A 21,567-nucleotide genomic window follows, 5' to 3' on the forward strand; every position below is an offset into this window, starting at 1 on the left:
TTGTGGAGAGCAGCGTTCCTGGGAAAGATACTTAACTCCCATCATTACCCAGCCACATAATGCTGGTCCCAAGCCCAAACATGAGACTGGTTGTGTAAGAAACGACCATCTGGTGTTCAAACTGTGCCAGTATCACTATGTGAATAACCTGGTGTGGCCACAAGTTAAAGGGTTTCTTCTTTAGCTGGATTAGCATCTGCTATTTAAAGAAACAGCAAACAAAAATCTTCAAATTCAAATAAATCTAATCTTTTGCTATGGTAACCCCATGTTTGGATAACAGTGATCCAAAACAGTACCAGTACTACTTTACTTTTACAAGGTAAACACAGAGTCCCTGTTCCAAAGGTAGTTTCTCGTCTTGTGCAGCTGTTGCTTTAAATAGTGATTAAACCTAAGTATTTCTAATGACTGAACATTCAACTCTACTGTTTCTGTTACTGCGGTGTGAAAATGGCAATGGATTGAAGTTGACGTCTGTACAGATTGTAGCAGGGAAAACATCTGCTACGAGCTTGAGCTGAGAACATTGTTCTCCTGTTGGCCAGACTGTAAATGACAGAGCCCGAGGGGCAGAGTGCTCTCTTCTCTCCCTGAGAACAAGAAGAGCTCGGCAAATCACCGTCTGCTTGATCTGACTGAAGACACAAACAAGGCATCTTTAAAAAAAAGAAAAAAAAAGAAACAGAGCTGTTCTTAAACACAGCCTTCATTTGAAAAGAGTGCATACTTTTTTTTAGACTACATCTGTTTGCTGTCTGAGGACACTTGTTTGACTTGCTGTGTCAACACGACACGGGGACCTGTTGTTCAGCTTCACCTGTGTTCACTTTTTCCAAAACACTGCCACAACAGCACCTTCCTGCTGGTCCCACCTCGGAGCCCAAACACAAACAGCGACAAACAACCAGACGTTGTCTCCACGCAACACTCTTGACGTTCCGCTCTTGTTTTTCTCTTAAACAAATGTTACTGCAGGAAACGGACAACTTTAACGCAAAAACAAAAAACATGTTTTTCACATTTCAAATTGCGTCACTGTACATATATTCTAAAGACATAATACGACCCTGCAGACATGCTTGGTATTTGAGCTGCAATATTAGTATTTGTTGGATAAACATTTTTTTTCTTGACATTTTTCCACGTTTTTTTAAATTCCATCATTTGAATCAGTCAGATAAAAAATGGAGATACACACACACATCTGCCTGCTGTTACTTGACTTTTTTTTAACCGTCCTGTGGTGAAATCATCAAATCCACTCAGATCTAATGTAGAAATGCTAATATAGAGTGTCCAGAGCTAAAGATGTCATTAGCCGTCAGTTAAAACATCGCTCCATGTCGTCCTCTCAGGTCATACAACTGACACATATCCAACCTCCCTCCCTCCCTCCCTCAGGACTTCATATGACCTTACATGAAACATTCCTGAGTGTAGGTCTGATACCAGTGTGTGTTTACACAGCACTGGGTGATCACCGCTGGCACAGGCTGTCCGAGCCTCGCTGGCTTTTCTGGGGCAGAGCAAGCCAATGGGGGCGGGTGAGAGGGGGCACATTGTACCGAGGCTGTGGATATCAGCCTGAAGGCTTTAAACACACTGCACTGTGGCTGAACAATGGTGACGCATTCAGAAATCAGGGCAAGAACACCTGCATTTCTGCCAACGTGCCTCCTCTCCAGTGGAGTGCGAACAACACGAGTATGTTTGTCTTTTTAAAACATCCAAAATAGTTCAGAGGTGTTCATCTCATGTTTCAAGGAGAGGAATAAAAAGAATAAACAAATTGAAACGCATGTTGTTTAGTGCCACCTAGTGGTTAAGTTTTGTGTATCAAAAAACGATTTCTCACATTATTGTCCGTGTGCAAAGACCAGTTAATGTTGAGGCTTTAATTAAACAGTTTTTAATTAAAAACTAATTGAGTTCAGCCTAAAAAAGAAAAACTGAAAATATTGATTAAAACAATTATTCAACTATAAAAATAAGAGTCAACTAATTTAAAAATTAAATATATGTTTAATTTATGAAAACGTTAATTATTTAAACACACACAAACACTAGTCTTCTTAAGGTAGGTGAAAAAAACATTATGATCCAGTGTAACGTGAGGAAACTCACCTGATATAAATAAAAATAGTCTCAGTCTGGAACAATTTAAATCAATTTTAAAGACCGAGGCTTCACTCATAAAAGCATCTGTTAAATTGGTTTCTACTCATTTTTTTTCCAATAGAAAATCCATGAGAATTTTCTTTCTTCTGAATTTACAGTGCAACTTTGGAAAAAAAAAAACAAAAAAAACATCTTCAATCACAGGTTGAGTTCTTTTTCTCCTAATAAAAGGCTTTTAAGTGTGTATATTGAGTTAGGAGCCCACGTCACGACCCCTACGCCCCCTCCCTCAGGTCTCTTTTACCCCCCCTCACTACTTTATTCTTCATTTTCTTCTCTGTTCACATGTTTAAAGTGCAGTTTATTTTCCATTTGCGGGGGGAAATTAATCTCCCTTTTTTTGCTCCGTAGCAGGAGGAGGCCGAGCTCCTGGAGGAGGTCTATTACCTCTGCTGCCAAGTGGGCTCCCCCTCCAGGTCGGATTGCATTAATACCTCCTTTATAGCCAATCAACTGGACCGCTCGTATATTTTAAGAACCAGTAAAAATAATTGAAGTAACCTCCGTGAGGAGAGTGTATTCACACACTTTAATCTCTTATTTAAGAGGATGGGATTGGGTTTGAGAAATAAAATATAAGACGCTGACGCCGAGGAGCCTGGGAGTGAAATATAGTCCGGGATATGTTTCAGGTGTTGGAGAAGCAGGACTGACATATCCTGGGCTCACGGCGCATAAGGAAATGAAACGGTGGAGCTGTATGACAAACACCTTAGGTTTTCTTTGATGTCTGTGTCAGCACTGTCTCGGCACGACGCCAACAGGAGCCGCTTCACACAAACAGCCAGGTCCACACGTCTTAGAGCATTAGAAATGCAAAATCCATTGGCTACGCTTTTTTTTTTTTTTTTTTTTAAACAGGGAACAAGCAGGAACAAGTTACTTTTAATGTCTGTAAAAATCAGAGTGAATTTTTTATTTTCCTTCTAAGAGGTTTTCCTGCATACAGAAATAAAAAGATTCCAGTGGACGAGGTCAGAGGAGATAACCACACTGTACTTGAGCTGCGAATCATTGTCAGGGCCTGAATCCGACCTATTTCCACCATGAAACAGGTCACAGAGTCAATGATTAACTCGTCTGCGCAGACGCACATTTTCCCTCCGCGCGCGCACGCACACACACACACACACACACACACACACACACCTACATAAACAGCTGCATTACAGGAGTTCCTGTTGGCCGAGATATTAAATCACTTTCTCTCCAGCAATAAAAAGTCTGTGACAGTGATTGACAGAAAGAAAAGCATGTTTGACAAAGAGCAGCAGATACTGAGTGTCAAAAACGACTGCGTTACTAATAGACCTCATAATTAGCCTGGCAATAAAAGACGGACCAGGTGTCAAAACTTTGACATTTGAAGGATTAATAATTGCTGACACAAACTATAATAATTAACGTGCAGTTGAGGGAAAAAAACAGAGTATTATATTTGCACTTTGTTTCACTGCGAGGAAGGTGTTCTTTGGGTCACATGCCTCTCCTGTTGCTCTCAACAAAGCGACAAAGTCCTTAGTTTGACTAAAGAAATCTTTGATTAAAGAGCTCAGGTGTTTGTATCCTTTTAGCTCGCAGGCTAGCGCAGGAAAAGGCTGACTGCTGGTTCAAATCCCTGACTTGGCTGACTGCTAGTTCAAATCCCTGACTTAGCTGTGGTATGATGAGCAAGAACCAGAAAAAAAAGAATAATAATCAAAGCTGATTTTCCAGTTTAATAGATGGCTTAAATGCGTCCCGCTCAGTCAGGTTGACATGGATTACTAGTTTTCTTTGTGTGTCTTTTGAAAGGTCTTTAGTTTTTTGTAGTTGTGCTGTTATTATTTGTACTGTGGTTGTACTGGAACATGAGGTTAATACCTGTTAATCTACTTCAGGACACTTCTACATCAGTGCTGAGACGGCCTCTCCTCTCAGTCATGAGTCTCGTCTCTACGTTTCAACCTGTGACACATTTTCATTTTATAATGTTTCAAAGACTGTGACCTGTTTTTAATCTTTAAAGAAATTACAGCATTAGAAAAAAACTAAAAAAAAAAATAAAACCTTAAAGGTTACTACAAGACTGGAGCATGAACAGGAGACGAAGCGGCCGCTCTCCAGGACAGATCTGCTGTAAACACAGTTCACATCACATCTGCTCCACTTGTTTACTACTTGCTAAGAGAGGGTGTTAATTAACGTTGTGAGAGTTACTTGTTAAGTTTCACTGCTTGTCTGTAAAGTGTGTTAAAGCATTTGCGTTTTTTTTTTCTTTTCTTTTTAAACTCATACAGCCTGAAGGAGAGTTGATAATTTATTTGAGTTTGTTGGCAGACAGCACTTTCTTCTCATCAGAGTTTAAGGATCAGCTCAGAGTTGTAATTAATTGTTTGACTGCTCTCATTATTTTTTTTATTAAAGAAGACCGACCCAAAGAGAAATAAATCTTCTTACCGTTTCTTTGCTGGGAAGAAGCTCCTTCCGGATCCTGAAGAAGTTTTTGCCGAACTGTCTCAGTCCTTTAATGAAGCGTTTCTGTAGCGTTTCACAGAGGGAAAGGGGAGAGAAGAGGAGGAAACGGCACCAGTTAGGAGGAACTCAGACCAACTGCTACCAGTTACAGTCTTTTAAATACACACACACACACTCACACACACACAGACACAGAGACGAGAAATCAGTTTTCATTTCACTTTCTGTGGTTTGAGAGGTTTCTGTGTCTGTGGCGGTTTAAAGTCCTCGGCCGTGTCAGACGGAGGAGATGACGAGCACGACAGGAACAGACAGACAGACTCAGCTCCTTTGTACAAAATAAAAATTTCAAGACCAAGAAAAAAGCTGAAGTCTGGGTCAGATAACATGTTTAAAGTCATATCTAACAGCTGGGAATTTAAAAAACCAGAAAATAACTTTTGTACAAGGATGAAGTCCTATTATTCCCCACTATATTTTTTAGCAAAAGAAAAACTGTGAAAATATAAAAACAGGCCAGTGTCCACAGACACAAATATAAGTGGAGAAAAATCATTAAAAAAAAAAATCCCCAGTAACTTCATCAGCGTGAAGTCAATCTGACATGAAAACAGAATCCGGACAAACTGCCCCAGGTCACAGCATTGAGAATGAATAGAAATAAGAGCAGAAGCTGAACCACCTAAATATTTCTCTCCTCTTCTTTAAGAGCCACAGGCTGTGAGCCATTAAAAAAGCAGAGGCAGAAAACATTCATAACCAGCGAAGCAGACGACCAGCAGATTTACTTTCTTGTTCCAGAGGCGAGTCCCGTCCCTCAGTGATCTCAGCCAAGCGTTTCCACAGACTAACTCCAGCAAAAAGCAGAGCAAAGTCCTCCGTGAGAGCAGAGCAGCTCTCTACAGCCGGCCACAGGTTCAGGAGGAAAAATCAGGAGAAAATCCACACAGTCTCTGACGGTACATTGCTGGTTTTTATTCCTTATTTTTTTTACAAGCAAGAAATAGCTTGTCACTCTCTGCTCTACCACTACAAAGGGGAAGGCTTTACATGTGATCTTTCTGCAAGAGAGACTCTGGTTTGCGGCAGGAAGGAAAACCCGGAGTGGATTCCTGACTCCGCTGGGTTGAGCCTGTTCCTTGCTCCTGTGGCATGTTTCATGGTTTGTTTGTTTGTTTACCAGTGTATGACAACAAACCAGAGACATGGCTTGTAATTAAAGGAGAGCAAATGTAATTATTCCCCTTAAACAAAGGTAAGAGGTGAACGTGAGGAGTCAGGCTCAGAGAGGAGTCAGCCTGAGACACCAAGTGGAAAAAAGCCCTTAGACATGGTTCAGGAAGAAGGGCCGGGAGAAAAACCTGACATGGAGCTCATTGTTATGGTAGTTAATTTACTCTGTCAACTACAGTACATTATGTAACCACAGATTGTTTACATTCCCAGCTCCTGGCCGGGAACAAAGGCCACATTAGCACAGCTAACAAAAGCCAGAGGCTAAAGAAAACTGGGAAATTTTCCTCAGCAACAGGAGTGATTCACTAATGTTCCTGTTGTTTTCTTGTTTTTTTTTTTGATAATAAATAAATAGATTTTTAAAATGCCATGGTTTCAATATAAACAGAGTCCAAACAGCTACTTGATATTTAACTGATTTTACACCAGAGTAAAAAATAAAACACCAAAGGCCAGATGAAAAAAAAAAAAAAAAGTCAAAGACCGGAGGTGGGAATAATTAGTCATTAGTTTAATCAGTGTCATCAGCAGTTAAGTAGTTCATTTGCATCAATCAGACTGAGGGTGCAGCGGCTGATTAGCCAGTAGATGGAGCTGTCACCGGCAGCAGTTTTTCCCACACACAAACACGTGACAGCTACTTCAGGGGTTTAGAGCAGATTTAAGGCTGGGACTGTCAAAGTTCCACTGAGCTGAAGGCGGCAGGGGAAACGTCAGAGCAGCCACTCAGCTGATCACTGTTACAGAGGCCTGTTTGACAGGACAGGACTGCAGCCGTCCAACACTGGAGACATGTTAGCTTTAGAGATGACGGTGTGAAAGTACAAATATTTAAATAAAACACTGACGAGCTACGACTCAGGGCACTCGGTTTGTTTGTTCAGTGAGATCCTGCAGTTTAAACATGCTTTAGAGTTTGAAAATAAAGTTTATTTTTTTAGTTTACTTTCTCAGTGTCTTCTGTTTGTTCTATTTCTGGGCTAAATTACCCAAATACTTTTTACTACTTTAATTTAATGCAAATTTAAGTCTTACTTACATTTTTTTGCCACAAACTTTTTACCCCAAGGACATTTTTTAATGAAACTCTAATTGCGTGTTCACAGCCTTAAACTTACATTTTAGAAAATAAAGGTGAAATTTACCAAGAAGACATTTATCTTAGATATTTAAGTAACTGTGAACTATTTCTGAGCAAACCGCTTTGTTAAAAATTGGCAAAAGACGACAGTTTAAATAGATTTTAGATAATTTGAGGTTATAATAAATATATTCTATTTGAAACTGTAGCTCCAATAGTAAACTGCTAAATGCTACTTGGCTGCTAGATCATATTTTTTATATTTATTTTTATATTTTAGTGTTTAGAGTGTAGTTTTTTTTTAATGTTTTTTTCTTCTTAGTTGAAGGAAAAACTGTGGCATTTTGAAGGCTCTTCAGACTGAACTACTTCTAAACGTCAGTTTTTAGACCCACTATTTTAACAGCCAATAACACAATCTTATGTCCTACTAACAGCACTTTAACTAAGTCTGTTGGTCTACACACAGCAACTGTCTGCCTGCTCCCTCTCTTTCTCCTCTCCCCTTTTGTCCTCCTCCTCTTCCTCCTCCGCCCCCTCCCATGTTTTCTTTCTCTCGCTGGCTCCCTCCTCCCTTCTCTACATGTCGGCTCCAGTTTAAGGCTCCATTTCAGCTGCCTGGGCTCACTGCTCTCCAGCCCAGCTAATAAATCATCCGCCAATCTGCTCCCTGAATCACTCTGCCCCTGCTCCGATTGCTCCAGCCCCGCGTTGCTAGGAGACGCAGCGACGGAGGAGGGGCCGAAAGAGCAGTGGGCTCCACCAAATGGCCATCCGCTGAGCAGAAACAACAGGCTTCTCTCTCAGAGTTGAGAGGTGGCGCTTTTCACCCTCCCTAAGTTTCCCTCCTCAGTCTAACAGTGCACTATTGTGAGGCAGGAGAGGAGATATAAAAAAAGGAGGTGGAGAACAAGAGGGAAAAAATGATTCAATGGCTCTTTGTTTTGTGTGTGTGTGTGTGTGTGTGTGTGTGTGTGTACTTCCTGCCTGTGAGCTGATTGTTGGAGGTTGTAAAACTGGTTACGATAATGCAGACATATGCACAAAGATGGTATCAAGATGACAAACAGAGCGCTGCCTCACACACAGAACATAACTCCTGCTAAATGTCATCGCATGACAACACAGACACAGGGCCGCCAAACAGAAAACAAAGGCACGCTCGCTCGTTTATGGACTCATTAGACCTGAGTCCTAGTTAAACGCTGACCTTTCAGAGACTGCTGTGTGTAAACCCAGAGGCCCTGATAGCTTAAAGCCAAATGAACCACCCTGCAGTGTCTGATGGGAAATATCAGCTGCTCATCATGTTTGTGAGAGGAGAAAAAAAAAAAAAAACACAAAATCACAACGTGCCTGAAGAGACAGGAAGAGGAAACCAATCCTTGACTTTTCCCAATCCTATTCAAGCTGACACCCAGTGTTGCTTTTTTTAAATTTTGGAGATGGTTTTATATTACAAATGTCAGTAAACACAACCTTTAACAAGCTGAGTAACATCATCTGCTTCCTCTGGCTTTCGTGCACACAAAAGGTGACAGGAAATTCCAGCACACACCCATCCTGTCTGCTGTTTCGTGGCTAAACAACCTTAAAAAAAAGAATTTCTGGCCAAGGGTGATAAAACTTCAGGGCGATCTTCCTACAGGTGAGAACAACTAACGTGAAGCTTCTCACTGAACTCCAGAATGATCCAGTGCCTGCAGCGATCGAAGCCGGTTTATTTGTTTTGTTTTGTTCGCCTGCGGTGTTTTTGATTAGATGGGGAGACTCAGGTCTGCAGGCCTGGGCTCCGCCACTGGGGGGCCGCTATTCTCCCTTCTGTCTTCCCTCCCGTTGCCGTGCTGTCATCGGCCCGCTCTAGTCATCCATCACCTGAAGATACAGGCAGAGATAAGCCGCAGCACGGCACATCTGGCTGAGAAATGGACCTCCCGCTCCACAGCAGTCATAGATCAGACACACACACACACACACACACACATCCACCAACACCACTGCTGCTGCTTGTGATTGTTTATATGGCTCCTCCTGTTGGCCAATGCATTATTAGCAGCACTTATTTACACTCAGGGTCGACAGCAGCTCCATACGCCAAGACAACTTCACTAAATCAGGTTTGACGCTGAAAATCCCTTTAAAGACATTTAAACCAAGACAAAAACAGAGACGATACAGATACGATCTTACAGGAGATGAAAATACCTCAGCAACCAGACAGGGCACAATTATGTCAGAGAATTGTTTTTAAAAAACACTAGTGAAATTACTAGCTTTGATTCAGAGGTGTTGTCACTGCACACCGATTAAAAAAACAAGGATTAAAAAATATATATGTTTAAAAATGTTCTAATCAAGCTTTAATTTCATGACCACCTGTCAATACTTCATCAGATCTTCTAAGAGCTGCAGACCACTGACGACCTCGACTCTAAACCTTGAATCAAAGTTAAATGAGGTTGGCCTTTATTTATAAGAGAAAAAAAGGAAAATGTTCAGTCTGGAGAAAAGTGTTTGTTGCTGCTGCTCATAAAACTAAAGGATATAAAAAGACCTGTGTGGGTGGTGGATGTAGAAGTAGAAAATAAATATTGAAAAACAATAATTAAAATAAAACTGTGTTGAAATGAAGTCAAGAAGTCTCTAAACAGAGGAAAATAATTTTGTCTCTTATGAAGTATGGAATAATATGAAAAGCAGAAGTTCGTTCCACGATAATTCAACTATTGGTGAAGAATAAGAAAAAATATTCAAAGGCAAAAGTTTCAAACTGCTTTCTGTTCAAGAGTTGATGTTTGAGCTGAGACTTTTTCATCTTCAGTGGAAAACCAACAGCAGTTCTGCGATGGTTTTGATTTGCTTTGACAAATAATTGATCATTAACGAAGGGAGACGTCTGCTCCATGTCTGCTGTTTTTTCAGACTCCACTAACATCCTCTGTCACCTGGTCTGTCCACAGAGCTATTTCAATGAAGTATTTCTCTACAGTCTGCTGACAACTCTGAAATATTCAGACCTAAATGATGTTTCTCTGCTGTGGTCCACAGTCATCACTTCACTGATGAATGAAACCCAACGAAATGGTGCGATGAAAGACTGAGGTGATGGATTTATTTCCCTGTGAATCGTTAAAAAAAAAAATCTCATCTAAAGAAATCTTGCAGGCCCGCCATCGCAAATCTTTCTGGAGCTGAAATACATTTCTGCCGGTGGACAATAAAAATGAAGTACACAAACACGACTCTACGAGACTGTCACTTCCTCCGCAGCTGTGATAAAAACGACTGACGGGAGACCACTGCAGTGTTCTGCTCTTATCTTTTGTGTGGGCGCGCCTGTGAGGAAGGGAGGGATGCTGCAAGAGCAGTCAAAGGTCGAGGAGAGGGTGACAAGTGACCCTGCAGACGGGCTGAGTTCAATGGTCCCGCTGTCACTTTTACTCACATTTCCAACAGAAAACTGCACGGCTGCAGCGGAAAAAAGGCCAGGCAGGAATAATGAAGCGAGGATGGAAGCAAGGATGAGATGATGAGGGAGTGAGGGAGATGTGAGGTGAAGTGAAGGGTGATAAATAAATGAGGAGCAGCAGCGCCGCTTTTTGCGAGTGTGTCAAGGTTGATGCTACATGTGCAGCGGTCCCCTCAAGGCTGCAGGACCGTGGATTCACAAGAGGCGATCAAAACACAGAGAGCTGTGTCCTTGGCTGGCCAGAGTGGAGCCACTGAGCTACAGAGGTACAGGTGGACCCCCCTCCCCCCCCCTCGCTGTCCCCCCACAGTCAATGAACCTGGGAGCCAGCACAGAGATGCCTGGCAGCTCCTGTGTGAATGAAGTCAACTTGACCCAGAATGAAGTGAATGGACTGAGGGACAAAGAACTGAGCAGCTTTTACAGTGTCACCACAAACCATCCATCAGCTGAACTCCTCACCACAGCCAGGGTCAGCCAGGGTCACAGGGTCAAAATTATGTAAAATATTATATATATACTGGACTACTTCAAGTGTATAATTATACTACAGTAAACAGGTGCTGCCTTAAGTTCAGAGTTTAAAAATGAAAGTCAGGAGGAGAGAAAGCATCAGCTCACAGGAGGAAACTCACTGCTGTAAATGATGGATCTCCAGATTATTTAAAGCAGCGCTACAGCAGTGCAAGGGTTAAATCTATCTAACAACACGATGCTAAATTATTAATAAAGTTCTGCCCACATCACAGCTTTTAGTCAGACTATCCAACACAGAACCACTACCACACTTATATCATGAAACAATGTGTTGGCGCTTCTACAGCACACCCTACAGGGAAAGGAGGGGTGCTACATGCTCTGACTTTAATTGGTTTTATCGTCTTTTTTACAGGCCTGTAGAAATAAATCACCCCACTTGGTGTTAAAAAAAAAAAAATCACAGACGTGTTACTTAGTCAGACCTGAGCTGAAATTAGTCCAGACCTCATTTACTTTCTAACAATAAATTCAAAGATTACAGACGGAGTTGTCTTTAGATAATGACAGTTATCTCAGGCTTTTTATTCACATCTGTCCATCGTCAGAGGACACATCAGTTCATGTCCATCACTGAGACATAAAGTCAACCAGAGTCTACATATTCAAATACAAAAAAATCCATAGCAGCTAAATGAGTCAAGTAATCACTTCAGTGTTGGTAACGAGTTATTTACAGACTGAAGCGCCGAGCCCCTGCAGTGTTGTTGTGATCCGTGGTCTGTGGTAGACCTGCTGCGGTGGAGTGAGGAAATTCAGCTTCCCATCAACATTCCTCTCCTCCACTCTGATTATCTTCACACAGCAGTTCAGCTTGGAAACAGCAAGAACGACAACTAAAACACACACACACACACACAGACACACAACACGGTCCACAAAAGCACGGCTGGCTTCATTTATTTTTGATTCACTGCCTTCCTGCCACGGCTCCGGCTCTGGCTTCATTCAAATGTGCCCATCATGTTCAATTACAAGATAAATACACCCGTTCACTTGCACAAGATCAGAGCGGCTGAATTCAAAGGCGAAGCACAGGCTGCCCAGCTGCAGCCCAACGACATCGTATTAAAATGGAAAAAAACAATAAATAACCCGGGAGAAGAGAAAACCGGGCAGAGGATTTACAGAGATGGGGGCTCTTGTTTTGTTTTTGTTTCCTTCTCTCAGATCATAGCGTGGACACACACAGATGTGCGTCATAAAGCAGTGAGGTCGAAGCCTCCGCTCTCAGAGGCTTCCACACGGTTTTATCCTCCGTTTTATTCCCCCTCCTTCCCTGCCGGTTTGATCAAGAAGGAGAGCTGCCATTTTCTGATTTCAGCCCTTCAGCAGCTGTGGTAAAATTCACATCTAAATTCAAATGGAGGCTAACATTACCAAGCCTCACCACCCCTTCCCCCCCCACTCCCTCACCTCCCCCCTCGCTCCAGACATCCATGCTTAAGATTTATTCTGTGGGTCATAAACAGGATGCAGCTGCTCTTCAGCCTCCGAGGAGCTGGAGTCTGACGACTTTTCACTCATGTCTTTTGAGACCCAGCCAAGAGCTGTTATTTAACGCCCTCTCAACAGCGCCCTCTATAGACACAAACTTAGCCCTGACTAAGAAGAAAAATCAACAGAAAGACCCTACAAGCCTGTGTCGAAAATACTATCCCTTAAAATATATATATATATATATATATATATATAATTGTAAGAATAGGTTTGTGACACACATATACATACATTTAATCAGCAGCCCAACATATACTGTACATAGAGAATATAGTATGTTCTGCTTATGAGACTAAAATATGTATTTAACGTTTTCCACAGGCAGATCACTGTAGCCTGGTTTCTAGTGGTTTCTAGATATCAAACCAGTCCAGTTGTCTATTTCCAAACTGGTTCCAAAATTCCAGGAAACTGTGGAATTACCAAATTGACTGGTAACAGATTTGTCCAGATTGACTGTTAGAAAGAGAACCTAGCAGGTTAAACCACGCGTCTGAGCTGCTCTGAGTTCAACCTCCGTCGTGGTTTGATTTCAGCTCAGTGGCCTTTACAATAACTTAAAAAGAACAACATAAAAACAAAAAGCTTCTCCTACCACTTCATCCTCTGACCAGCACTTCTCTATCAGTTTGGGGACTGGCTTCTTCACCAGGCGCTGCAGAGCCTTTCCTGCGTCGTAGCTGCTCTCATGAAGCTGTATGGAACAAAGAACGACACACGTGTCTATAAAACATTTGTCCGATAGAACGGCGGCCGGTTGTTGGTGTTTTATGCACCGACAACATTACATGTACAGATGTAAAACTTGATTTTTATTCCTACAATAAATCTCAAACTCAAGTCATTGCATGTAAGGAATTGCTGCACAAACATGTCAACGGCAGGTTGTAAATATAAAACTCGAAGGTGAGTGCGAAACAGCTTAAAGCTGTGACACGTTCAATAGGCTGCAACCTGCAGAGCTGTCGCTTCCCCTCGGAGAATAAATAAGATGCTCATTGGAATTGCAGATAGAGAAGGACACAGAGGAGGAACCTGCTCACTATGTTAATTTTCCACCTCAGCATATAAATGTCCTGTTTGTGATGATTCTCCTCTGTTTTTGTGGCCGATTCCTCTGTATTTAATGCCATATCACTGAGAAATATGACCAATTACTGAGCACCTGATGAACTGCCAGCATCTCAGGATGCTTCATCTGGCAGGGGGCGCTTGATCGCCTCACCAGTGACCATCACCAGAAATGAGAACGTTAATCACGGTAGGTTTTCGTGTTTTGTCTGCATGGCGACTCACAGTGTTAAGTGCGTTTAATGTAGTGTCGTCTCGAGAGGCGGCGAGACACCCGTCTTCTGTGGAGCCGCCGTCACACATTCCAGCGAAGGCAGCCATGCTCCTGTGAACATGAGGGGAGATAAAAACACCGTCAGAACGTCTGTAGACACCGAGATACAGAGGTTTGTAGAAAAAACACTGAAGTGTGTCTACCATAAACAAAAATATAAAACAATGATTTTTGATTTTTTTTTTCATACTAGCTTCAAAATGACATTACTGAAGAGAAACTTATCTTAAAGCAGTGGTTCACAGATTTTTTCTGTAACATCCCTCTTTTAGAAATCATTTAATTTGCCTTGGTATGCCCACCCCGCACGTGGTCAGCACCACCTTGGGGCCTCGCCCCCTACTTTGTGGACCACTGTTTACAGTATCTTCCATGGTCTCGTCACATGACTGCGGTATCTTGTGGTTCTTATCCACTGGCTCTCTCTGAACTGTTGCAGGCGGTTAAAGAAGTGATCAGGTTTTTGTTTCAGACTCTTGTGGGGACAAGTCTGTGGTACAACTTGAGCAGAATGTGATTTTCTGCTCTACGACACAGACTTTACACCCAGACTGTGTCCATGTGGGAGAAGATGCCTGATATTTTTCATCAGCCCAGGTTTCCCTCTGTTCTGTTTGTGTTTGTGCTGCTGTCATAGCAATGGTCCGCCTGCATTTATGCCAAGAACACTTTAGTTGCTTTAGACTTTGAAAAGAACAGACTGTGATGTTGGAGGAAACATCTGCTACGACAGACACCTCCAACTCTGACTACAGCAGGAGCAGCAACATCACCGGCTACCTTTTAGCTACAGAGACGCCGCATGTGATTGGAGAAGAAATGGAGAGGCACACAACCCAAAGAACACCGTCACCACACACTACTCCTTCTCTAAGAGGAAATGTTGCTGACGAACCTGAACAAACCATCATTTAAACCTTGCAGAAAATCTATGTGAACTTAAGAGCTGGTGTGATGTCACAAGAACTGCCCAAACAAACTCTCGACTTGCCTGAAACCCAAAGTGAAAAAATTGAAAGAACAAAAAAATAAAGTAAAAAAGTTTCACCTCCTGAAAAAAAAGCTTTAAAATCCCAAATGAACATTTAAAAATTCCTTCTTCTAAAAACAATTGAAATTATAATAAAGTAAAATGCCACATCCAAGTGCATGAGTAACGTTAACCAAATGTCGCGTTGAGGCGTGAAGTCGGATAAAACCGTGTGCACAGCAGAATTTCTACTTGCGTCTGCCACTGACAGGTGATGATTAATTAAACTACAAGACAAACCTGTTAACACACGTTACACTCACAACGACAACTTGGAGGGCACTGACGAATGATTTCATCTCATTAAACGACACCTGATCAAGTGTAGGATGAATATGTGGCATTAAAATAGCTCTGCTGAGACAGAGGGAAATGAGAGACGCCTGGTCGGATCAGGCTGATGTCTGAAGAACAGAGACCTGCGCTGTTAACGAGTCCTCGCCTCGTCTAGAAACACCTGAATTTTTCATGTTTTTGTCGGCTCTCACCTTGCAGCTCTGAGGTACATGAGAAGGTCGCAGTCATTGACCCCTGGCATCCAGACCAGCTCCTCATTTTCAGTCACAGACTGGCCGCCAGGAGAGGGGAAAGGCTGCAGCTCCGGGAGCTTGGCCTAATTATGTCCAGGCAGAGAGAGAAGAACATGTGGTGTCACACTCCAAATAGCATGGCAGCCTGGAGAAAATGTCAGCTTTCAACCGCGTGTCATCAACGTTTGCAGTGGATGAGTGTTGGCGAAGGGGGAATGGGGACGAGTTACAGTCGCAGTTATTTAATATCTTAATGCGACGTGAGGCTCCGCTCACATGACGTCCTGTCCTTCACATTGATCTGAGTGACTGACAGGGGGCAGAACTGAGCGGAGCATTTATTAACTTTCAGGGTCTTTGAGAAAGGACTCTTAAAGGGTCTAAACCAAGTCGTCTTTGGGGTGAAATCTTTTCATTCAGGGTGATGGGTGACGAGTGACGTGGAACCAGCTGTTGACTTTACCCCGTGTGGTTCTGGGACTTACTTGGTGACTGGGTCCCACTCGGATTTCCCCTTGTGTGCTGTTTAGTCGCCTGAGTAGAGACAAAAGAGAGCAACATGAAAAAGAATACTTTGTCGGCTGTGTTTCAAAGCTAGCTTTAAAAACTCCAGACAGCTTTGTGTCTGTGGCCTCAGCAGTCACCCAACGGCTGTCATCACTGAGAAGAAACTGGGACGAGAACAAACAAACTTTAACATTTTTCTTTTTTACAGCATTAAGAGCTTGGTGCAGATGATCCTTTTATACATAATCCTGACACACTGTCAACAGTTTCCAGGTAAACTGCAAGTTAGGCAGGAAATGATCCAATCAGTAATCAGTAAATAATTATCTGAATAATATGACATTAATTGTTGGTTATAGAACTCCTCTTCATTCAGGAGGAGACTCCTTGGCCAACGCTCCTGCAGAGATAGAGCTGAGCCCAGCAAATTTCGCCGCTCGGATATTGCGGATCCAGCAATAAAACTGAATCCCCGAGCACGAGGAGGAGCAGGAGGAGCAGGAGGAGCAGGAGGAGCAGGAGAGAGAGCTGGCTCTGGATATGCAAGAACAACACGGCTGCTGGTGCAAATGGTGGTAGCCATGGCAACTGCAATTTAATAATAGTGTTGTGAATCTCCAGCTGCAGTGGATTAAAGAAAATGACAAGACGTTTCTTTTGAAAAGCCTTTCCCCACCGTTGCCTAGGTAACAGCGCTGATTTTCATACAGGCGAGCGCGAGGCGGCCCAGAATCTGTCAGTGTGATTTGCACCCAGACAAGCTCGCACTCCATCATGCAGACCTGCTGGAAACCTAAGAGGCCGCAGTCCTCTGCTCCCTTTTTATAGCCCTGCAGCCACGGAGCTCCGAGGGAACAAACCTCAGCCTCCTCTGACAGCAGAAAGTGATTAGAAGGTTAATCCTTATCATTATGAACTACGGCTGACAGAAGCACTGGAACAGACAACACTAAATCAGGCCAGAGACCGACTTTCATCTGCACCGGGTGACCCCGGCTCTGCCAGGACACGGTGCTGCTCTGGAACATGTTGAAATACTTCGTCTGATTTCACTGCAAATATTCTCTGCAGATAAGACAAACTTAATGTTCTGCGATGATGGTTTGGCCGAGTGAACGGGCCCTGAAGCAACGAGGAGTTCTGATAAAGACACAGCGGGGACGTTCCCTGCGTCATCTGCAGTTCACTAAAGAATTTTTATTGAACTCTTTGACACGTCTCGGGCTATTGTTTGAATTTAAGTGCGGAAATAGCTTTATGAGCGCTCAGAAGAAACTTAATGTGAAAACAATACACTATTTCATTTGAATAACTACAAATACATGCCACAATATTCAACACAACAGCCTTCCCCTACAGGTCTGTTTGGGAAGAACAGATGAAATAGTAAATACATACTCCAGACTAGCAAATGTATATCATATATATGTATGTATGTATGAATGGATCTGGTGTTCCTACTGAAAAAAAAAGAAATTCCACAAATGTATTCCTGACAATATACAGGTCCGTGCAACGTCTGGCAGGAGGCTGTAAGGATGACAAATGAGAACCTGTGCGGCAGAGCAGGAACGGCTGTCTGTAGACAGCAGTGTTTTATTCAGGCAAATCCTGAGAGCAGACATCTGACAGGTAGTGGGACACGGGGGGGGGGACACTGTAGGAAAACACGAGGTGAACAATAGAGCTTATAGTAGGACAATATTAGTCCTTATTTATTAAGCTTTTTTGTTCAAAGCTACTGTTAATCATTATTGTTTTCCTGGACATGTTAGAAAAATATAGATTATATAGAAAAACAAAACCTTTAGTAATGAACTCCACCAGAGCTCATTACTCCTCGGGTTGCTTCTGATTTATTTTAAACACATTTTTTCAAGATTCATGTCAGTGCAAATTATTATAATCCCCTCTAGAGGAAAATAGACGATAAAGCATGCCAGTACCTGGAGCCTGGCTGCAGCAAAGTTTAGCAGAAGAACATAGAGATTTCTGAGGGTTTCACTTTACAAACATTGTTCAAAGCGAGGGAATGTGTGTCCACCTCTTGGGGTGCATTCCATATCTACTTCTGCCAATTAGGCCTGTCAAAGTTTTTTTTTCTGGACAACAAAAATGTTCTTCTGCAGGAGTGAAGGTTTAAAATCACAAATCATATTTTATTGGTGTAGACAAGGGAACATTTTTTTTGTCTCTCATAACTTTCACAGTCTGCTCTGGAGTCTCCATTGTTGTCAAGGTTATCAGGTTCATTTACATGGAAACCAGCTGTACACAGTCTGACAATACTGAGGTATTTAATGTAGTTTTAACCATTTCCAGCTTTTTTGCACACCTGTGCCTCTCAAAAAGGTGGCTCATCAGGTAGTTTCTAACTAACAGTGGTGACAGATATGTTGTTTGGGGGAAGTATTCTGATGTGTGGACAAAGTAAACAGAGAAGAACTGTAATGAGGTCTGATTTTGACGAGAGCTGGTCCATCCTGTGGCTTTGTCTTTGGACTTTAGCATGAAAAGACCTACTGATGGTCACTACTGGACAGTGACCAGGTCAGAAGAACTTTGAGAAGTGGAGGATTTTCAAATAGTCAAATAACAGATATGCAAAAAATGTATTCATAATGGTGTAAACAAGTGTAAAATTCATTATTTCTATTGTTGCCCTGAAACTGTGAAGGAATAATTCTGTGGCACGGAGTTTGCTGACCTCTGACAAACTCCTCAGACCCTGTTGCATCACAAGATAAACAAAGACATAAACAAACCACACAGCCAGTTCAGACCTGTGTCCATGTCAACAGTAATCACTGGCCCGTGTATCAAAGTAGACAAACTGTCGAGTCAACGCTCAGTTTCCGACTCTGTGTGTGTGTACATGTGTAATCAAAGATAACCCCGCCCCCTCCATCAATTGTAGCCAATCACAGCACGACTTAGTGGCACACTGACATAATTGCAGCACAGCAATAACAGACTCATCATGGTGGTATTTAAGAAGCACAACAAACAGCGTGTACACGCACAGACGCGCACGCACAGAGACGGCGGCTGTTTCTTGCTGGAGCTTTGTTTGCAGCAGCAGCAGCAGCAGCAGCAGCAGTGTTAGCAGCAGCAGTATACGCCATGTCATCCACCGACTGTAAACACAGCAGCTGCAAAATGGAGCCAGGAGGAGCCGCTCCGGGTCTGATCATCACCGCGGCGGGACCACGCTGCCTGCGCGTTCATCACAATTACACCCGCAAATATAAAGTTTGCAGCCACGCATCGGTGGTGGCGGCAGCGCGTGAATGCAGGCTCGGGATGCTGCGGGTTTGGCGCAAACGTGTGAGGGAAAAGAAGAGTTGAAGGCAGCTGCAGTGACAGACCGGCTGTCTGTCTGTCTGTCTGTCTGTCTGTCTCCCTGCCTGCAGACACAATAAAAGTGCAGCGGCTCCACATGCATGCGTCCAGGGATGACAGTGATGCAGACATCACACACACTCACACTCACGGCTTCAGGACGAGCGGATGAGACGACGATGGCAGCAGAAAAAGCAGCGCAGACCTACCTCCTGGGACTGAACAGATCGTCCATGTCAGACATCGAGCCCTCAGGTTTGGGTGCTGACACTCGGTCTGCACTGCCGGCTCTGGACGGAGCTCCCCTCTCTAGCACCTATGTGGTCTCTACGGTGCTGAAAAATGGAGAGGCGCGGAGCGGCTGGCCAGACACAGAGGTGTTCACTGAGCTTGTGCTGTGACCTCAGCCTGCACGTACAGCGACGCCAGCTCCGCTCGCTGCTTCTCTGCGGACACTACTGAGCATGTGCTGCGACCTCGGCGCCGTGCACATGCACGCGCACGTGCACGGACCCGCACAGACACACCGACAGACTGACTGACGAACGGGGAGGCGTGCATGACGCGGAAGTCATCTCTGCACGTCCGTCTGAGCCATAATAAACAAGAGTGAATTTGCAGAAGCTGCAGACAGCGCGCAGTGAATACCAAAAGCATCAGAGGCTGGAGGAGAGACGCAGGGAGGGAGGGGGAGACCGAGGGTGAACGGGGCCCCTCAACAGGGGGGTTCTCAACTGGCAACCATCACTGGCCATAACACAACGACAGCTGTCACTGCAACACGTCATAATCTCCCAGTATGTAAATCCTCCCTCAGTCAAGCACTAACGTCATCATCATCAGTAATACACCAACCAACATGTCAATCAAATCCTCACAACACACCTCCCGCCCCCACCTGTGTGTGTGTGTGTGTGTGTGTGTGGCAAAGTGGAGGTTTCACCTCAGCACATGCTGGACATCCATCATCAGTTCATGACCAAAGTCACATAAACAAGTCACAAAAACTATTCATGGAACTCTGTGGTTCTAAAACTATCATATCAAAACTCTATCATGCAGTAGGTCTCATCAACATTTTGGAAATGATCAAATGAATAACGTATTATTATTAGTATTTAAAACACTGATTGAAAAATCATGTTTTTAGCACTTTGGTCTATACACATTTCTAAGAGTTTGCACTATGTAAAATGTCTGTAAAATGATTTTTTGATTATTTTCAAGGTAATGACACCTTCACTCTGCAGTGGAACAACTGAACAACAACTGATTGATAACTTGTGTAGTACAATTCCATTAAAGCTAAACAATTTAGTGACATTTAGAGTCACAAATATCTGCAGACAGGTGTCCACCACAAAGCCTTAGTAAAATATTATATTATAGAGAACAATCAAAATAAAAAAAATCCAATTTCAGAAAATTACATTTACAGGTTTACATTTTCAAAAGAATCTTTGCAAACAGGTAATTCAAATAATTCATATTACTGTTGTTGTTGTTGTTGTTGTGTAGTAGTGGTAACACATGTGATGTGTAGTCATGTACGTAGGTAACCTGCAGTAATGAAGAGTTAATACTGCAGTGAGAACTGATTATATCGGTCATAAAACAACCGGATTAAATCACTGCTCAGACTAAGATCATGTTTTTCCCATCAGAGATGTTTAAACTCGTCTTGTGCGTCACTACGACTGGTTGTCTTCCAAACAACTCGTCAGACGAACAAACACGTCTGATGTGCTGATGGTTGTTCTTTTTCCAATTCAGATCATTTTTCTTAGGAGAGAGACGATAAAAGTCAGAAGAGAGCAACACACTCTCAACAATCAAAGAACTGTGGGAGTCTGCCTGAGCTCATTCTCCATAATTACAGCACATTAGGACCTTTGTGTGTGTGTGTGTGTGTGTGTGTGTGTGAGCACAGATAACACCGACTGGAGAATAACAAGCAGCGAGCATCATTAAAACTAATGTGGAAGGAATAAACAAAAAGTCAATTACTTCTGTAATGATTATTTTTACCTTTCATTTTATTTATTAAAACTATATTTAATTGTCATTTAACACAGCATCTTTTTAAAGCATGTGCTGTTAATTACTGTTTATTCACATTTTTGGTATTCTTATTTTATGTGTGAAATAATTAATACATTGTTGTTTGGTTTTAAAATACTGTATGTTAAAGACTTTTCTGGGGTCATAGAAAAAAAGTTTTGAAAAAAGAAAGTGTTAATGTAGGACCCATGTTATCTTATCCATTTCTTTATTTAATAACATTTTGACAAAGTAACTTCCCTAATTGGAGTTATTTATTGCTGCAGCCACCAATAATAAAACAGTACAAAC

General features: G+C 42.6%; 1 protein-coding gene across 9 annotated transcripts in view; it reads right to left on the reverse strand.

Moving 5' to 3' along the window:
- rerea (arginine-glutamic acid dipeptide (RE) repeats a) overlaps positions 1–21,567 on the reverse strand; it is a 151,762-nt gene that overhangs the window by 17,812 nt on the left and 112,383 nt on the right. For 7 of the 9 annotated variants that reach the window (XM_008318819.3, XM_017036011.2, XM_017036010.2 and 4 more), the window contains 5 exons: positions 15,852–15,900; positions 15,325–15,449; positions 13,758–13,857; positions 13,057–13,155; positions 4,621–4,701 (listed from right to left, as the gene is read on the reverse strand). In XM_008318819.3, the coding sequence (XP_008317041.2) occupies positions 4,621–4,701; positions 13,057–13,155; positions 13,758–13,857; positions 15,325–15,449; positions 15,852–15,900 (454 nt within the window). Of the gene's footprint in view, positions 1–4,620; positions 4,702–13,056; positions 13,156–13,757; positions 13,858–15,324; positions 15,450–15,851; positions 15,901–19,424 lie in introns of all 9 variants that reach the window. The other 2 variants (XM_008318818.3, XM_017036012.2) reach the window with 2 other exon arrangements.

The sequence above is a fragment of the Cynoglossus semilaevis genome, chromosome 10 (genome assembly GCF_000523025.1).
Source record: "Cynoglossus semilaevis isolate Cse_v1.0 chromosome 10, Cse_v1.0, whole genome shotgun sequence".
Taxonomy (NCBI): domain Eukaryota; kingdom Metazoa; phylum Chordata; class Actinopteri; order Pleuronectiformes; family Cynoglossidae; genus Cynoglossus; species Cynoglossus semilaevis.